The following is a 20,236-nucleotide window of genomic DNA, read 5'->3' as shown; positions in this document are numbered from 1 at the left end:
CACTTTAACCTGAAACTTTGCCCCTTAGTTCTGGATTTTCCAGTCTATGTCCAGCCCTTTCGGACTTGACACAGAATGTAAGAAACCCATTTGTATAATCATCACTGTTATACATGTAGATTCAACAACTAATGTCTTATCCCAGCCAAAATCATGCCAAGGATTCCCTTCTGATCTTTTCCCAAACTCTACCTGCTGAAAAGTTCTTTTGTACAGAATGAAATGACTAATATCTGCTGTGATCTATCTTGTCAAATGGTTGACTCAGACTTCAGAGTTTTAGTTTCAGTGTCAATTGTTCAGTAGCTGACTTTCTTCTTCATCAAACAAAAGCTAGTGCCTTTCTGGAAGCCAATTCCACAAGATTCTGGCAAAACTCAAGCAAAGCTAAGTATGACAGACTTCAAACTGCTCAGGTGCTGAAAAGCATCACCCCAGTCAGGTTCTGTTTTTCAACATTCCAATAGCCAGTGATGAAGGGGTGGACAAAGAAAACACTTCAAGACATTGAAATACTTCTTGAAATGCAGCAGCATTAACATTATAGACAAGGCACGGACTCTAATGAATAGTTTAGAATGACTTTTCTATCAAGATGCCTCATGCTTTGAGATGAAACATTTTAATGATGGATGCAGAATTGGCTTGAAGGGAGAAGACAGAGGGTGGTGGTGAAGGGTTGCTTTTCAGTCTGGAAGCCTGTGACCAGTGGAGTGCCACAAGGATTGGTGCTGGGTCCACTACTTTTCATCATTTATATTAATGATTTGGATGTGAGCACAAGAGGTATAGTTAGTAAGTTTGCAGACGACACCAAAATTGTAGTGGACAGTAAAGCAAGTTACCTGAGATTACAATGGGATCCTGATCAGATGGGCCAATGGGCTGAAGAGTAGCAGAAGCTGTTTAATTTAGATTAATGCGAGGTGCTGCATTTTGGGAAAGCAAATCTGAGTAGGACTTATACATTGAATGGTAAGGTCCTGGGGAGACCTTGGAGTGCTTCGTAGCTTCATAGCTCCTTGAAAGCAGCGCCGCAAGTATATAGGATAGTAAAGGAGGCGTTTGTTATGCTTTGCTTTATTAGTCAGAGTATTGAGTACAGGAGTTATGTTGCGGCTGTACAGGACATTGGTTAGGCCACTGTTGGAATATTGTGTGCAATTCTGGTGTCCGTTCCTATTGGGATGATGTTGTGAAACCTGAAAGGGTTCAGAAAAGATTTACAAGGCTGTTGGTAGGGTTGAAGGATTTGAGCTAGAGGGAGATTTGAATAGGCTCTAGTTTTCACTGGAGCGTCGGAGGCTGAGGGGTGACCTTATAGAGGTTTATAAAATCATGAGGGGCATGGATAGGATAAATAGACAAAGACTTTTCCCCGGGGTGGGGGAGTCCAGAACTAGAGGGCATAGGTTTAGGGTGAGAGGGGAAAGATGTAAAAGAGACCTATGGAGCAACTTTTTCACGCAGAGGGTGGTTTGTGTACGAAATAAGCTGTGAGAAGAAGTGATGGAGTCTAGTACAATTGCAACATTTAAAAAGCATCTGGATGGGTACATGAAAAGGAAGAGCTTGGAGTGTTATGGGCCAGGTACTGGCAGGTGGGACTAGATTGGGTTGGGATATCTGGTTGACATGGATGGGTTGGAATGAAGGATGTGTTTCCATGCTGTACACCTCTATGACTCTATGAGGCAGACTGATGGCAGAGAAGGAAAGAAAGGCAAGCAAATATTCCACTCCAAATCTCACTATCTCATGGGATGGCCTACCTCATGGGACCAATGATCTGCAGGCCTTGATTTGGCCTGTGTAACGCACATGAAAATCCATGGCATTTATACATGACTCTGAGTAGACATTGTTCTTGAAATGAAAACAGCCTTTGTCGATGATCAGAAAATTATTTTTATGTGTTATTAACTTATTGATTCACTTGTTCAAAAAATGCCCATGACATGACATTGTTAAAAAGTATTGCCATGATTGCATGGAATCTGCCAATTACCATGTTGTATGGGATACCTTCTGAAACCTTTGAGCTTTATGTACTTTGTGTATCACCTGCAATTCTAGACCACGAATATCCTTCCTCCAAGTAAATGCTGTTTGAAATGCAAAAGGCATTGTATCTTCTGACTGAAGACTGACCTGAACTCTAAATTCAATTGTCAGGCACGTCATCTGCTCTCAACTGAGAAGCGCAAGGTACAGCAACAATCGATAATGGATACTTTAACCTTTGGTCCCATTGGAAATGGTTCACCATTCCGCAAAATCATTTCAATCATTTTCACATCTGCGGCATGTGTACACTTTAACACTTTTTTTCTGCAGGCGTTCACTCACCTTCATGCCCCTTTACCCCCAATGTTCGCAACAGAGTCTTCAGCAACCGGGGGTCCTAATCTGGAACTTGCTTCCCAAATCCAACTCTTCTCTTGTTCCTAAAATACCCTGCCTCAGAACCTGCATCCTCAACAAGCATTATGGTCTCTGTTCTCAATCTCTTGGGTTTCTTGGTTTAAATGCATGTGAAGTAGCTTGAGGCATTCTTATATTGAATATGTAACATAAATGGAATTTGTCTCCTTTGGTGGTATGCAATTATGGTATTCATGAGATCAAGTGATTTCACACAAACCAACAATTGAAGCAGAGATCAGCCAGTCTGCTTGACCTTAAAACTGTGGGATGCCCTTATGTAATAGTCATTTGAAACAAAATCCTAATTAAATGTTGAGAAGGTGTTATAACACTCCAGCTCTTTTTCTTCAAAAACGTGAAATATGTCCCAGCTGCATGAATCAGAGGAGAATTTGATTTGCTATTCACAGCTGCTCAGTGTTACATTGCAATATCATTATTAAAATAAAAATCTGCAATTATCATATTAAATAGAGCTACAAAATGAGGAAATTAATGATTAAGTGATTAATTAAAGAATTAAACAATTCATTAAGTTATAGAGCTGTACAGTATGGACATACACCCTTCGGTCCAAATTGTTCATGCCAACCAGATATCCGAACCTAATCTAGTCCCATTTGCCAGCACTTGGCCCATATCCCTTTCCGTCTTTCCTTTTCATATACCCATCCAGATGCTTTTTAAATGCTGTAATTGTACCAGCCTCCACCACTTTCTCTGGCAGCTCTTTCCATACACACTCCACTCTGTGAGTGTTCCTTAGGTCCCTTTTAAATCTTTCTGCTCTGACCTTAAATATATGCCCTCTAGTTTTGGACTCAAATACCCTGGTGAAAAAACTTGGCTATTCACCCTATCCATGTCCCTCTTGATTTTATAAACCTTTATAAGGTCACCCTCAGCTTCCGATGCTCCAGGAAAAACTGCCCCAGTCTATTCAGCTTCTCCCTATAACTCAAATCCTCCAACTGTGGCAACATCCTTGTAAATCTTTTCTGAACCTGTTCAAGTTTCACAGCTTTCCCGTAGCAGGGAGACCAGAATGTTGTATTCTAAAAGTGGCCTCCCCAATGTCCTGTACAGCTGCAATAGGCTCTTCCAACTCCTATACTCAATGCATTGACCAATAGAGGCAATCATACCAAATGCCTTCTTCACTGGTCTCTTTGTTCAGCAACACTCCTCAATACCATACCATTAATTGTATAAGTCCTGCCCTGTTTTGCCTTACCAAAACGCAGCACCTCATATTTATCTAAATTAAACTCCATCTGCCACTCATCAGTCCATTGGCCAAACTGATCAAAGTCCCTTTGCACTCTGGGGTAACCTTCTTCGCTGTCCACTGCACCACTCATTTTGGTGTCATCTGCAAATTTACCAACCATACTTCCTATATTCATAAAGACAATCAATTATGTTTACAAGTTATTTAAGCGACTGACACTTTAGATTTGAACTTGCATGAATTCTTCCACCAGGTTAAATTTGTATACTTAAAAGCAACCAGAGGTTTCTAGTTAACAGTCACGTAATTTAATACACCAATGTCCAATTTAATTGCTACTGCATTGGTTAAAGAATCACTGCCAGCCTCTTGAAGCAATGAAGGATGGGAATAAATGCAAACTTGTCAGTTCTTTGCACATCATGAGAACAAATGAGAAAGATTAGAACATATGAATAATTTGCTTTGTTGGTTTTCTTCCGAAACGTTTATTGTCTTCATTGTTTATTGAAGATACAATTCCAAGCCACATTAGGAGAGACAACAGGAAGAAAGACATGTTTTTTTTTAGACTAAATAAGTCGTTAATATTTTTGTAGCTCTCATGGATCTGCAAGAAGCTAGACTGGCGATCCACTTCAGGAAGGTCAAAGTTATGAGCCGGGGTATAGAGAATAGACCTTCCATTTGCTGGTGACACAAAGATTGGTTGGAAGGTATGGTGTGAATAAGATATAAATAGAATACAAACCAGTGAAGACAAATTGAGTGAATGGGCAAGAATCTGGGAAATAGATTATAAGACAGAAAAATATTCAGTTATTCACTCTGGCAGAAAGAATAAAACCCATATTATTTAAATGGAGAATGACTGCAGAATTCCAATGTGTGGGGGATATAGGTGTTCTGGTGCATATGTCACAAGAATTATTATGCAGGCACAGCATGTTATTAAGAAGGCTAATAGAACACTACTCTTTACTGTGAGAGGAAGTGAACATAAAAGTAAGGATCTTTGGCTTCGATTATACAGGGGAATGCTGAATCACAAATTGAATACGGTGTCCAGTTTTGGTTTACTTATTAAAAGAAGGATGTCAATGCATCAGAGGCAGCTCAGAGAATGTCTACTAGATTGAGACCTGAAATTAGCACATTGTTTTATGAAGAAACATTGAGCAGATTGGGCTTGTTTCCATTTGAATTCAGAAGAGTTAAGAGCAACTTAATGTAAATATATAAGACCCTGAATGGCCTTGACAAGGTCAACATGAAAAGGATATTTCCTCTTGTGGGTCAGTCCTGAACTCGGGGTTCAAATGTTAGGGGTTGCCCTTTGAGGACAGTGAGGAGGAGAAATATTTTCTATCAGAGGGCTGTGAGACGTTTGAGTCTTAGAAGGCAGTGGAGGTGCCTAGATCGTATTATAGAGGTGGATGTATACTATTAAGGTGGAGGTAAATAGATTCTTGGGAGGCAAGGGAATTAAAGGTTAGTGGGGATAGATGGGAATATGGCATTTGAAACAAACAGATCAGCCATGATCTTACTGATTGGAAATATAGGCTCCTAATTCACATGTTCCATTAACATCAACAACATTCTGACTGCTTCACATACCTTTCCTCTGCAATGGCCAGTAACCTGTCCTTGCAGATACCTTCTCCAGACATGGATGGACTGATGTGGGATTTTTCCCAATTCCTACCACCCACCTCAAGAATGAACAGCCGGATTGGTAATCAAGGTCCCATATGCCAGCTCAAGTGGATTGTAGTAAGTCCTCCAACACTACTGGCAAGGAAATGCAGCTTTGAAGGATTCAAAAATCATCCCAGAAATAATTGAAAATTACAGCATGAGAAAAAGCAAAGAACTTAAAAAGGGTAATGAAAATACTATTAGAACAAAAAATCTGACAAGGCCATTGGCTGTAATAGGTGCTAGATGGCTTAGTTTCATTTTCTACACTTTCCTAGATTCTGGAAAGGCATCAGCAGATCGTAACATAGTGAATGTGACTTTTTTATTCAAGGAAGGAGGGAGACAGAAAACCGAACATGACAGGCCAATTAGTTCAACATCTGTCATCGGGAAAATGCTGTAATCTATTATTAAGGAGGTACTTAGAAAAAAGAAGCAGGCAGAATCAGTGTGGTTTTGTTGAAAGGGTAATCTTGGTTGATTATTTTTTCAGAGTTTATTTGAAGAAGTAACACACAGAATAGGTGAAAGGGGACGAGTGACTGCATTGTGCTTAGATTTCCAGAAAGCATTTGATAAAGAGCTACGTCAAAAGTTAATATGTAAAATAGGAGCATATAGTGTAGAGGGCATTACACTGTTATGGATAGTGGATTGGTTGTCATGCAGAAGAAGGCTGTATGCCACCTATCTCAGTGCTAGTCTTCCAGGCCAGTGCCATAACCAGACAAGGACAACACCGTGACCACTGTACCTTTGTTTATTTTTTAACCTGAGTATTGTGAGCATGAGTACTTTTTATTGTAAAGAAATCCATGATGAACCTGTCACAATTATTGGGTAGTATAGTGTTAGCGTGCAGTTAGTGTGCAGTTAGTTAGTGTGCAGTTAGTTAGTGTGCAGTTTCAAGTCTGTATAACTCTTCCCCTAATGGTGCTTTCAATCCATCATTCCTGTCAGGTCCACGGGCTGCACCTCACAGCAAGTGAGCTCCTTAATGGCTGTAATGTTTGCTCTGATGCGCTGCGTGCTTCTTTGAGAACTCTAGCAAGATAGGGTGCATCCTGTAAAGACCGTATCTACTGTGCAATTGGTGTAAAACGTATCACGTATGAAGTTGAGGAAGGAGCTTCAAGATTCTTCATATAAGTTCTATTAGGAGAGTTGGTTACATATAATGCACTGTTCCAACTGGATGCCCTCTATACCATCCAATAATTGTGACAAATTCATCATGGAGTTCTTTACACTAAAAAGTGAAGAATGTACTCATGCTCACAATACTCAGGTTAAAAAATAAACAAAGGTACAGTGGTCATGGTGTTGTCCTTGTCTGGTTGTGGCACTGGTCTGGAAGACTAGCACTGAGATAGGTAGCATATAGCCTTCTTCTGCATGACACAAGAAGCAGTTTTTTAGCATTTCCTTCCATGCTGATCCAGCAGTCTGTTTCTCCTGTATTCACTCTTGCTGAATGGGTTTGGAGGTCAGTTTCAAAGGCATTTTGAGCTCTTCTGTTTATCATTCCACTGCCTTTGTCCCAGCTGTCTTGCCAAATGCTCTGATGGAACTGTTCTTGAAAAATGGGCAGTTGACATGTAACAGCGAGCAGCTTTGTGATCAAAGGCATTTCCTGCATACCTGCTGCTACAATCTGTCAGGCTTGACTTTATAAAGGTTGCATCTGATTTCCAAGCAGTCCCAGCACATTACCTGCATCTTTACATGTGGTTTATTTTGGAGATCCTCCACGAGATGTGAATATAAAATGGCATACGAAGTTGAGGCAAGTTTAACTCAATCCAGCATCCTTGGACACATGGGTATAAGTTCAGAAATCTCACCACATGGAGTTTCAAAGTTGAATTTTCAGCTGAATCGTTTGTGTGAATTACATTATCATATTTTTAAAACATTAACAGATCATAAATTATTAATAAATTGATGTGTGGCTGCAGCCTTAGAGTATTTCACTTTGAAGTAACATTCCTCCACTTTAGCACTATCTGGACTACTGTCATAGAAATAAATTAGGATTAAAAAGACAGCATACTGCTATAGGCAGTCCTCCACCTGACACAGCCATGGTGTGATTAAACACTGCACCTTTCTCTCCTCTGTGAGTAAAACTTGAAACCTCTAAGGTGTAATAACGAATACACTATCTTCAACATACAATGTGTCATAACAAATATAATGCTATGACATTATATGTTCTCATGTTTTCCCCGACCTGTTCTTTACATAATTATTGCACCAAATGCTCTCATTTGCATGCATCATCATTCAGTAAACTGTTTTCAAAAAGTTAAAATCGCTAAGGAAGCAAACTTTTAAGTCTTCCTTCTTTGCCAAATGTAATGTTCACAAAAGTGTGAAGGATAGATATTGGAACAAACATGAAGGATCATATACTCTGATAACATTTCGGGAATGTACTTATATTTCTCAGTTGGGTTCTCTCCATTCAAATATAACCCCACAAGTTTTCATCATTCTAAGGTGCACTGCCTTCATCTAAAGTTGCAAAACAATGACGTCTTTCCTCATTGGAGTTTTTTTGCCTTTAACAGCTCTCTTGCTCTTACCAGATAAAGTCCCGGCAATGTGAACAATATGTTGGTTGTCTAAGGTAGGTGGCCATAAACTTGTGCCCATTGACCTGATGGACCCTGCGCCGTACAGCTCCTTGTCTCTTCCTGGGCCGCATTCGTTCTCGGAATACACGTTCTTCATTCTCCTTTGGTGCTGCAGAAACCAAAAACAAATTACTGAAACAAATCTCACGGAACACAAAATTTGTTAGAAATTCAACTCATTGATGCCCCATTGTGCTGGCATAAAATCAATATGAGCCTTTCAAATATTGTCCTCATTTGCTGTGTTCCTATAGAGTCTGATATATTGTTCTGAGTGATTTTTCAAAGACCAACACTTCAACTTGAAACAGGCACAACTTGCAAGATTCAGTCTGTAGGTTCGCCAACAGTAGTGCCACAGTGGGGTACTCAGGGGGGATTGTAAGAATGGTACAGTAATAATCATTCGTGGTTTTAATATAATTACAGACTGGGTCACTCAAATTGACAAGGGTAGTCTCAAAGGAGTAGTCATTGAATGTGTTAAAGACCCCTTGGAACGATATGTCATGGACCTGACCAGGGGGCAGGGTATTCTGAATTTGCTCTTGTGTAAATAGCTGGGATTAATTAATGTTCTCATGGTAAAGGATCCTCTAGGGAAGAGTGATCACAGCATGAAATTTCAAATTATGTTGAAGGATGAGAAACTGAAGTCCCAAACTAGCATCCTGGAGTTAGTCACAATGATGGTTCAGTGGTTAGCACTGCTGCCTCATAGCACCAGTGACCCAGGTTCAATTTCAGCCTCGGGTGACTGTCTGTGTGGATCATGCACATTCTCTCCCTGTCTGTGTGGGTTCCCTCTGGGTGCATCAGTTTCCTCCCACAGTCCAAAGATGTGTAGATTAGCTGGATTGGCCATGCTAAATTGTCCTTTAGTATGCAGGCTAGATGGATAAGCCATGGAAAATGCAGGGCTACAGGAATTGGATGGGGTGTGGGTCTAGGTGAGATGCTCTTCAGAGGGTTGGTGCAGACTCAATGGGCCAATTGGCCTCAGTCTAGGGATTCTATGATTTATTTCCCAGCCCTGATCCCTTTAACATGTCTCTGTGATCTCCATAACATCATACCTGTCAATCTCAATTTGTGCTACCTGCTCATTTACCTTGTTTTGTATACTGTGCATTTCAGTCCAACATCTTCAGTCCTGCGTTGACTGCCCCTCTTTTCATGGGTGTCCCCTTATCTGCTGTGCCTGAAGTTAGATTCCTGAACCATTCACACTCTCTGTCTGATTACCTGTTCTTTAATAATGTTTGTGCTGCCCTCTCCCCCTTTTAACATTTTCCACAATTTACCATGCAACTGAACCACCTTCCCACTATTTAGTTTAAACCCAGATCCACCAGTTATGCTTCCACAGAGGACTGATTAACCATCAGAAAGCAGAGACTGAGGATTATTGGGTATTTTTCTAGTTGGCATGAAGCAACTAGTGGAGCCCCACGTGAGTCAGTCCCCAGGTCCCAACTCTCTACAATCGATCTTAATAACTTGGATGCAGTGATAGAAGGTACAATTTCCAAATTTGAAGATTACATTAAAATAGGTGGGGGAGTAAGTTGCAATAAAGAAATAAGAAATTTACAAACTAATATGGATGGGTTAGGTGAATGGGCCAAAACTTTACGGATGGAGTTTTAAGTGGATAACTGTGAGGTTATCCATTTTGGTCAGAAGAATTGAAAGGCAGCTTAATATCTAAATGGAGAGAAACTTCAGAGTGCTTTGGTGCAGAAAGATTTCAGTGTCCTCTTGCACAAAATGCAGAAAACTAGGGTGCAGGTACAGCAGGTTAGAAGGAAGTAGAATTTTGGCATTGACTGCTAAAGGAATACAGTATGAAATTTGGAAAGTGTTGCTGGAACTGTACAAGGTAATAGTGAGACTGCACTTGGAGTACTGTGTACAGTTTTGGCCCCCTGACTTGAGGAGGGACGCAGTTGAATTCACTAGATTGATTCTGGAGGAGTTTGTTTTATGAAGAGAGTTTATGTGTATACTCTGAAGTTTAGTAGAATGAGACATACAGGATGTTAAAGGGGATTGACAAAGTAAACATAGAGAGGATGTTTCCTCTTGTGGAGCAATCTAGTATGAAAGGCCATATTTTTAGGATAAGGGGAAGTGGATTTAAAAGAGATGAGGAGAAATTATTTCTCTCACAGGGTTGTGAATCTGTGGAATTCATTACTGCAGAGTGCAGTGGATGCTGGGACATTGAGTAAGTTTAAGGAGGAGATCAACTGATTTTAATTAGTAACAGGTCGAAGGTTAGCGGAGCAGGCAGCCGAAGTAACATTAGACATGCTCATATTGAATAGTGGAGCAGACTCGAAGGGCTGAATTGTCTTCTCCTGCTTCGAGTTCTTACGTTCAAATGTGAAACTCAGGAACAGAACTCGCTTTCCCTCACTACATCGGGCAAAGTGAAGCCTAACCAAAAATCAACCCTTACCATGGAAGCTGCCAGTTTGCAGAACAACACAGAGGAAATGATCATTTCTTTTTAGTCTTTTGGACAAACAAATGAAAGATACACCATTATTGATACTTCTGATGCCCAATGCCTCCAGGAATGTCTCTTTTTCCGACCCCCAAGATATGACCAGCCAGTTAGCTCCAGAAAGATACAGGCTGATTTCCCGAATCAGGAAGCTGCAGTGAAATAAGACCAAACTGTTAATGGGCCTCAGGACAATTATCTTTGGTGGAGCACAGGAATGCTTCTATAGCATACTTTAAAGAAAAATTACTACATGTTCCTTCCAGTCTGACACAGATCCATCAATATCAAATTCACCAAAGATCCTCAGACAGCAGCTTCCAAACCTATGACCCCTTCCATCTAGAAGGAAAAGCATGGCAGATATATAGGAACACTACCAGTGGCAAGTTCCTCTCCATGCCATTCATCATTCTGACTTGGAAATATATCACCATTCCCTCACTACCACTCGGTCAAAATCCTGGATTTCCCTCCATAATGGCATTGTGGGTCAACCCACAGCAGGTGGACTGTAACGGTTCCAGAAGGCAGCTCACCACCACCTCCTCAAGGGGCAAGTAGGATGGGCAAATAAATGCTGGACAGCCAGCAACGCTCACATCCCACAAATGAATAATAAAAAAAGTACATTATACCAGAGTGTTAGCTGGACAATCAAACACATGATTCCTCAAGAAGACCACTCTATTCATATAGACCTCAGTGGAATCGAAAAATATTTACAAGGAGGGATGTTTAGCTGTCTTTCTAGCAAACAAGGGGAACAAAGTGGATTAATTTAAATAAAACATATCAAACGAAGATTGAAATGGGTATATTAGTTCAACCACAGCAAGACATATTTAGTATTGAAAGATTAACATTCATAGGTGCACTTTCAAAGAGCTCAGCATGTGATTAACACTTGGAGCACAACTAATTAATCTTACATTTTCAAACATACATTTACAGGAGGTACCGCTGTTCCCAGGCCATATTTTCCAAAGCATAGATAAAGTATGCAGCAGTTACGGAATTTATTGTTGTACTCAGTGTGCCAAATCTAATCAGGTCCAGAACATGCAAGTTATAAATTCAAAGTTATTCATGAAAACTGGAGGCCTTACGTTTTACATCCCAAATTTTAAGAAATGGACTTTAAAATTCCAAAGCAGGCTAGTTTTAAGCAGCATATTTGTTCAAAAATAGTGAAAGGACATAAGTAAAGCCCTTGAAAGATTTCATATGCCAAAGACTGCTAATTTAAAATTATAGTTTTTTCACAGTTTAGCACTAGTCACATGGCTCAAAACACAGCACAATGCCTGAGTGTAAATTAATGTTAAAACAGATCATAAATTGCACTAATCTCATGATTCTCAATAAAAATTAAACATAATTCACGAACGCAAGAAAAGTGCAAATTGAAAATTTATACAAGGTGCGAATTATGCACCAAATTATAATAAAAGGCACATTATTAATACAGAAGGTATGACTTATAATCCACATTATGATGAAAAATCTCAAAGATACTTATGACATGAAATCCATATTCTAAAGGGTAAGTTTAAATATAGAGGTGTGACTTGTAGTCAACATTTAAATAAGATATATTTAAATATTCATAACATATGACTCATCATACAATTTTAACAAAGGCATAAAACCATAAATTTGGTTTGAATTAAAACCCACATTTTGTTGAAAACTAAACATCTGCATCTCTCCAACAATTTACACTGGAATTCATCTGAATTGTTCAAACAAGAATGGCACAAATAGGATTCCACAAAACAGGCTCAAGCTACATCTAAAGAGAGAAAAAAGAACTCAGCATAAAAGTATTTGTGGTGTCAGAAAAAAAAGTTTTGAAAGTAAGATTTGTGATATGTTGCACTTAGTAGCGGGCAAACATTTAAGAAGCACAAGCAAGCACACTCCTGCATCTACACTATCGACCGGAATGCTAAACCTGGATCAAAATTACAATCACCTCCACTCCAGCTGCATTTCTCAACAACCTCTTCTGTGTGTGTGTGTCAAATGAATAATTCTGGTATCACAAAGAGCTATGAATACATATGATGATTATAAGCAAAAAAAAAATCCAACACTTTCACTAAATCCAGATGCCCTTTTCTTTGTGCTAGTTCTAATATTTTGTTAACTTTTAGTCAGAAGTTCTTCTTCAAGAGTTTTGGAAAAAGCAGATATTGAGCAGAAATGAGCATTCAATAACAATGAATCACAAAAGTTTAATGATACAGAAAAAGACCATTCGACTCATTGTTTTGGAGCTCACTCTTGGAGTGTTTTAACACACTGCCAAACTCCTGTCTTTGCCCTCATGCACATTGTTTCTATTTGAATAACTGTCCAACGGCTTCTTGAATGCCTCAAGTGAACCTACATCCACCACATTTCCAGGCAGTGCTTTCTAGACAATAATTACTTGCTGTGCAAGAATGCTTTTTTCTTATCTCACATATACCTCTTTGACAAAATAGTTAAATTTCTACCCTCTGGTTCTCAATCCATTTGCAAGGGAAAACAATTTCTCCTGATCCACTCTGTCCGGATCCCTCACAATTTTGAAAACAGCAGTCAAATCTCCTCTTCGCCTACCTTTTTTCAAATGAAAACAAACCTAAATTCTTCAATCTTTCCTCAAAAATGAAATGCCTCCTCCTGGAGCCATTCTCACTAACCACTTCTGCACTCTCTCCCATCCACTCACATTATTCCTATTGTGTGGTGTCCAAAACTGTACATAATACTCCAGCTCAGGTCTAACCAATGCCTTACAGAAGCTATTATAATCTCCTGGCTGCTGTACTCTGTCCTTCTATTTATGAAGTCTAGGATATCGTATGCTTCATGATTAGCTGTCTCAGCCTATAGAACATAGAACAGTACAGCACAGAACAGGCCCTTCAGCCCACGATGTTGTGCCGACCACTGATCCTCATGTATGCACCCTCAAATTTCTGTGACCATATGCATGTCCAGTAGTCTCTTAAATGTCCCCGATGACCTTGCTTCCACAACTGCTGCTGGCAACGCATTCCATGCTCTCACAACTCTCTGTGTAAAGAACCCGCCTCTGACATCCCCTCTATACTTTCCTCCAACCAGCTTAAAACTATGACCCCTCGTGTTAGCCATTTCTACCCTGGGAAATAGTCTCTGGCTATCGATTCTATCTATGCCTCTCATTATCTTGTATACCTCAATTAGGTCCCCTCTCCTCCTCCTTTTCTTCAATAAAAAAAGTCCGAGCTCAGTCAACCTCTTTTCATAAGATAAGCCCTCCAGTCCAGGCAGCATCCTGATAAACCTCCTCTGAACCCTCTACAAAGCATTCACATCTTTCCTATAATAGGGCAACCAAAACTGGATGCAGTATTCCAAGTGCGGTCTAACCAAAGTTTTATAGAGCTGCAACAAGATCTCACGACTCTTAAACTCAATCCCCCTGATAATGAAAGCCAAAACATCATATGCTTTCTTAACAACCCTGTCTACTTGGGTGGCCATTTTAAGGGATCTATGTACCTGCACACCAAGATCCCTCTGTTCCTCCACACTGCCAAGAATCCTATCCTTAATCCTGTACTCAGCTTTCAAATTCGACCTTCCAAAATGCATCACCTCGCATTTATCCAGGTTGAACTCCATCTGCCACCTCTCAGTCCATCTCTGCATCCTGTCAATGTCCCGCTGCAGCCTACAACAGCCCTCTATACTGTCAACGACACCTCCAACCTTTGTGTCGTCTGCAAACTTGCTGACCCATCCTTCAATCCCCTCATTCAAGTCATTAATAAAAATTACAAACAGTAGAGGCCCAAGGACAGAGCCCTGTGGAACACCACTCACCACAGACTTCCAGGCAGAATATTTTCCTTCTACTACCACTCGCTGTCTTCTGCTGGCCAGCCAATTCTGTATTCAGACAGCTAAGTTCCCCTGTAACCCACTCTTCCTGACCTTCTGAATGAACCTACCATGGAGAACAGCCACATTTAATGGCTCATGTACATACACACCCCCAAGATTTCTCTGTTTCTATACACCCTTTAGAAGAGCACCTTTTATTTCAGACCCGCCTCTACATTTTCATTGAACCAAAGTACATCACCTCACACTTGGTCACATTCATACAAGAATAGTATCCCTACAGCGTGGAAACATGCCATTTGGCCCAACAAGTCCACACTGACCATCTGAAGAATAACCCACCCAGACCCATTCCCCCTAACCTATATTTACCCATGACTAATGCATTTAACCTCCATATCCCTGGACACTATGTGACAATGTAGCAGAGCCAATTCACCTAACCTGCACATCTTTGGACGCTGAGAGGAAACCGGAGCACCTAGAGGAAACCCACACAGACACAGGCAGAATGTGCAAACTCCATACAGTCACCTTGAGCTGATATTGAACCCAGATCCCTGCTGCTGGGAGGCAGCAGTGCTAACCACTGAACCACCATATCAGAACTGCCTGTGCCATGTCTCTGACCATTTCACCATTGTGTCAGTCTCCTTTTGAAGCTTGACACTGTCTTCCTCACAATTTACAGTTTGCCCAGTTTTCTCAGCCACAAACTTTGACATTGTTCACTACATACCTGGTTCTAGGTAATTTATATGTCAGGGAAAGCAAGTGTCCCAATACTGATCTCTGAACTCAACTACCAACCTTCTTCCCACTGGAAAAATACCCATGGACCATTGTTGTCCGTCTTTTATTGCTCAGACAATTTGTATCTATGTTGCTACTGTCACTTTTATTACATGAGCTCTAACTTTGTTCAAAAGTTGGCTTTGTTGCACTATATTGAATACCTTCTGGAAGTCCCACTTACTGAACACCTTTTGGAAGTCCACATAAACTACATCAAGTGGCATTCCCTCATTGAGCTTACTATTACCTCTTTTAAAAATCTCCAATAAGTGAGTTAGTGATTTTCCCTTAACATATTCATGTTGGCTCTTCTGAATCAATCCACATTTTACCACATCACTATCAATTCCATAATAATTGTTTCGGTCAGGAGATGATGATCTGGAGATACTGTCGCTGGACTAGTGCTTCCAGAGACCTAGTTAATGTTCCACCATGGTAGGTAGTGGAATTTTAATTAAATAACAACCTGGAATTGAAAGTCTAATGATGACCATGAAACCATTGTCAATTGTCATTGAAAAAAATCTTATTCATTAATGTGCTTTAGGGAAGGAAACTGTTGCCCTTAGGGGATCTGGCCTACATGTGACTCCAGATCCACAGCAATGTGGTTGCTCTCACTTGCCCTTTGGGTAATTAAGATGGGCAAAAAATGCTGGCCTAGCCAATGATGCTTGCATTCCATGAAATAATTAAATTACTAAAGTTAAACCGACTGGTCTATAATTGCTGAGGCAATCTTTACAATTTGCAATTGTCCAATCCTCCAGCAGTACCCCTAAATCCAGGGAAGATTGAAAGGTTATTGGCAGTGCCCCTGCAATTTCTACTCTCACTTCCTTAAATATTCTTGGATGCATCTCATCTGGTCCCATTGTTTTATGAACTCTAAGTGCAACAGCTTATCAAATACCTCCTCCTTATCAATTGAATCCCTTATAGTGATGGAAGTTGCTCTTTTATCAACATGGCCTGAGCAGGATCTAGCTTGTCAGGAAGGTCAGATGCAGAGTATTCATTTAACAGCTCAGCCAGGCTTTTGGTTCGATGTGTAAATCCCCTTCTGGTCATTATTTCACCCTATTCTGTCTGTTAACACACTTTTACTATCAATGTGCTGAGACAAGACTTTGGGGTTTCTTCTTACTTTAGCTGCCAGGCTTATTTCACAATCTCTCTTTGCTTCTCCTATTTGCTTTTTATCTCTTCTGAACCTTCTGTATTCAGCTTGATGAAAAGTAGACAAGCAGGAAACTGGAAGAACACAGCAATGCAGGCAGCATCAGGAGATAGAGAAGACAACATTTCGGGTGTAATCCTGCTTCAGGACTGGGGTTGGGTGTAAGGGGAGCTGCAGATAAAGGGGTGGGGGCGTGTTTTGGGTGGGGAAAGGGGTAGGGTGATGTGGTAGGGATGGGTGAACATAGGTAGAGGATACGACCTGGTTGGTCGATGGGAAGAATGAATCCGGTTGGTAGCTGGAAGTGAGTGGGAAGGAGAATTCAAATGGGCGGTGACTGGGAGGTCAGGTCAGCCCCTGTGGGCCCAGCTGAGATGCTCAGTGAAACGTGCCCTGAGTTTACGTTTGGTCTCCCTGATGTAGAGAAGACCACATTGGGAGCACCAGATACAGTAAACTAGGTTGGCGGAGAGGCAGGTGAACCTCTGTCTCACCTGGAAAGACTGTCTGGGGCCCTGAATGGAGGTGAGGGGGATGGTGTATTGGTAGGTTTTGTATCTTTTTACGGTTGCAAGGAAAGGCTGATAGTGAAACAAAGTATTTTGTTACTGACATACCTCATTTAAAAGTGAATATATACTTTTCAGTTGCTTTGCCAACAGTTTTGGATCAAGAATACCAATTTCTTATGATATCTGTCTAATGAAAAGATTAGAATATCGTTCAGGAAGAAAACAGTACTGTTCATCACTCAATGGTAAAAGCAATCTGCCTGGAATGACTAAGGAACTATCCATCAAGCAAAATGCTCAGTTTATTTTTCACTAGATTACAGTTGCATCTTTGTCATTGCACATGACACCATTTACAAAGATCAATCTAGCAACTCAACATTGCCATATACTGTCAAGTCCTGTGAGAGAAAAATAAATCAATTTTGAATCAAGTGTATCACCTCTTGGGATTTTCCCAAAGGAATAAAAAACATTAAAACAAGATGGTGCTAGGCAGGGATTAGAATATTCCACACAAAGGAATACCAAGCGTAACCTGATAATAAGTTTGCACCATAACATTAATCAATATCTGACTGAGCAATGTGAATGCAATGTAACTATTTCCTCATTGTCTCCCATACCACCCCTTCTATCTGTTTTGAAGAAATAAGAAACTGAATCTCAATAGAAGGCAAGTTGAAAGAAATGCAAAGGTGTCCTTTAAGAATTAAAAGGTGGAGCTTTGAAAGAGCTGCATTAGATAAAAAAAAGTGAGTCTAAAGGAGCCTGGAAGCATCTAGTGTAACTATCATGGGATTGTAAAATAATGCATTAGTTTTGCAGACTGTTAATCACAAATTAGATTTAAAATTTCAAGTGATTGTGCCTTTTGACAAAAATTACCCTACCTGATTTCTGGAGACCAGATAGCGGATCAGTTCCCAGCATTCCCATGTTCGAAAGGAAACCAGTGCCTGATGAGAGGAAGTCACTTGTGAAGGTTGTTCAAATATACCAAAAAGTTTTTTGTTCTTTAAAACTTACTGAGGTGAAAAGTCAAAACACCTAAACAACTGCGGATGCTGGAATTCAGAAACAAGAGAAATTGCTGGAAAAACTCAGCAGGTCTGGCAGCAACTGTGGAGAGAAATCAGAGTTAACATTTCTGGTCCACAGATGCTGCCAGACCTGCTGGGCTTTTGCGGTAATTTCAGCTTATGTGTGAGTTGAAAAGTCAACGTGTATATGTACAAGGATATACAGTTGATAATACACCCATTCTCAAGAGAAATGTAGTGTTGGATGAGGGGAATATCGTTTGCGAGGCTTTTTGAAATTTAATAACACAATTTTTAGATGACCAAGCTGAGAGAACAATGCTTGTGTGCCCATGCACAAATGCACATATCCTCTATCCAGAGCTTACATTTTGAGAAGAATTGAGTGGGCAATTTGAATTACCAGCATAGGTGAGAGGGTGCCTGTTATTGCCAGCAGGCAGCCAAAGCACCTTAGTAACCTTAACTCTCATTTCCATTGTACCAGTGAGATCCAGGTGCTGGTCCTGCTGAAGCACTGTGCTTCTGGGAGAGAACAGAACCAGCCTTTTCCCTTGCTGAGCCAGTCAACATTCACAGCCTAATTCTAGGGACTGGCACAAAGACCTGAACCATGCTTCTTGTAGCCGGATGCTTGGTGTGGGCCCAGGAGGAACACTCTTACATCTCCTGACCCCACCTAGAGTATGAAACCTGTTAGTTCTTGGGTTTTTTTTGAATGAACAACCTCCTGCTATCCCTTCAAAGACATCCACTTGCAGTTCAAACTTGAAACTGACATCCAAGATGCATTTCCCCAAATTGCTGAGATTGATATGGCTCCAGTCTGATTCAAGGAGAAAGTGAGGGCTGCAGATGCTGGTGATCAGAGCTGAAAATGTGTTGCTGGAAAAGCGCAGCAGGTCAGGCAGCATCCAAGGAACAGGAGAATCGACGTTTTGGGCTTAAGCCCTTCTTCCTGAAGAAGGGCTTATGCCCGAAACATCGATTCTCCTGTTCCTTGGATGCTGCCTAACCTGCTGCGCTTTTCCAGCAACACATTTTCAGCTCCAGTCTGATTCAGACAAGCGTCTGTATCACCATTGTATACGTTCTGATCAAAATAGCAAGCAGTAACAGTGACCCATTTAATGAGACATTCTGATTTTACTGCTGCTACAAACCAAATTCTTACTAGTAAACCAAATTCAAAACAACTCTGAAGAATAAAATTTCATGTTGAAGATTGATTTTGAGATCACAAATGAATATGTGAGCCAGGCTTTACCATACATTCTACAGGTGTTTAATGTGAACCTTCTTCTTAAAGCAAAGCCAGAGAAAGACAAGCAGGTGCCTGGTTAGATCCCTCTCTCAAAGAAGCCCAATGCCTGGGGCCTCCTGCCTGAATATGAGCAAACTGCTGTGAGCAGGAAGCTAACTGAGTATTTGTTACTGGGCTGCAGGCAGGAAAGATGTCCTGGGAGATACTCACTCAGGATCTTTGCGTCTTACACCACCAAATGGGAAAATAGCATGGCTTCCTTTGAAAGTAATCAGAGAGAAAAAAAATGCAAGAAGAAATCAAGTCAGCAGCTCATCCAAAGATGTTATCTTGTCCTTCATAGAGAAACAGTTTTTCTACAGTGAGAAACAGGCCATCTGGCCCAATAAGCCCACACTGAGCCTCCAAAGAGTAACCCACCCAGATCATTCCCTACCTTATACTCTACATTTCCCTTGACTAATGCACGTAACCTACACATCCCTGGACATAATGGGACAATTTAGCATGGCCAATTCACCTAACCTGCACATCTCTGGACTAAGGGAGGAAACTGGAGCACCCAGAAGAAACCCCACAGACACGGGGAGAATGTGCAAACTCCACACAGATAGTCACCCAAGGCTGGAATCGAATCCGGATCCCTGGCGCTGTGAGGCAGCAGTGCTAACCACTGAACTACCATGTCGCCCTAATTACTTGTCATCCTTGTTATTGAAAGTTTCAGTGCAGATCAGATTTAGCAGGCATACCCTATCAAACAGAACAGATGATAAACATCATTGTCTTCACCTCGAAGGGAAATCAAAAAAAAAGCAATTGTTGCATAGAATTACAGATCATTCTGCAATGCGCGTTTCGTCAACACAAATTCGCTGTAACGCAATTGACTAATTGGGGTTTTTATTTCTAAAGTGCAAAAATTTAAATGTGTTGGCAGTAACTCGATTATGGCACCAACACTTTAAGAGCTGTTTCTAAAGTGTGAATTTTTCTATAACGTGGGGTTGCACAAGAACGCAAGCATACCATTATAGAAGA

At 40.6% G+C, this 20,236-nt stretch overlaps 1 protein-coding gene across 2 annotated transcripts in view; it reads right to left on the bottom strand.

Annotated features, from left to right (window-relative positions):
- The window catches only part of prkcea (protein kinase C, epsilon a), a 594,816-nt gene that overhangs the window by 232,472 nt on the left and 342,108 nt on the right, over positions 1-20,236 (bottom strand). Inside the window, exons 3-4 of one of the 2 annotated variants that reach the window (XM_043695660.1) lie at positions 17,782-17,847; positions 7,951-8,110 (exon numbers count right to left, since the gene is read on the bottom strand). In XM_043695660.1, the coding sequence (XP_043551595.1) occupies positions 7,951-8,110; positions 17,782-17,847 (226 nt within the window). The remainder of the gene's footprint in view (positions 1-7,950; positions 8,111-17,781; positions 17,848-20,236) is intronic. The other variant, XM_043695661.1, reaches the window with a different exon arrangement.

Source organism: Chiloscyllium plagiosum, chromosome 9 (genome assembly GCF_004010195.1).
Source record: "Chiloscyllium plagiosum isolate BGI_BamShark_2017 chromosome 9, ASM401019v2, whole genome shotgun sequence".
Lineage (NCBI taxonomy): Eukaryota > Metazoa > Chordata > Chondrichthyes > Orectolobiformes > Hemiscylliidae > Chiloscyllium > Chiloscyllium plagiosum.
This window is presented reverse-complemented; position numbering and strand designations above follow the sequence as displayed.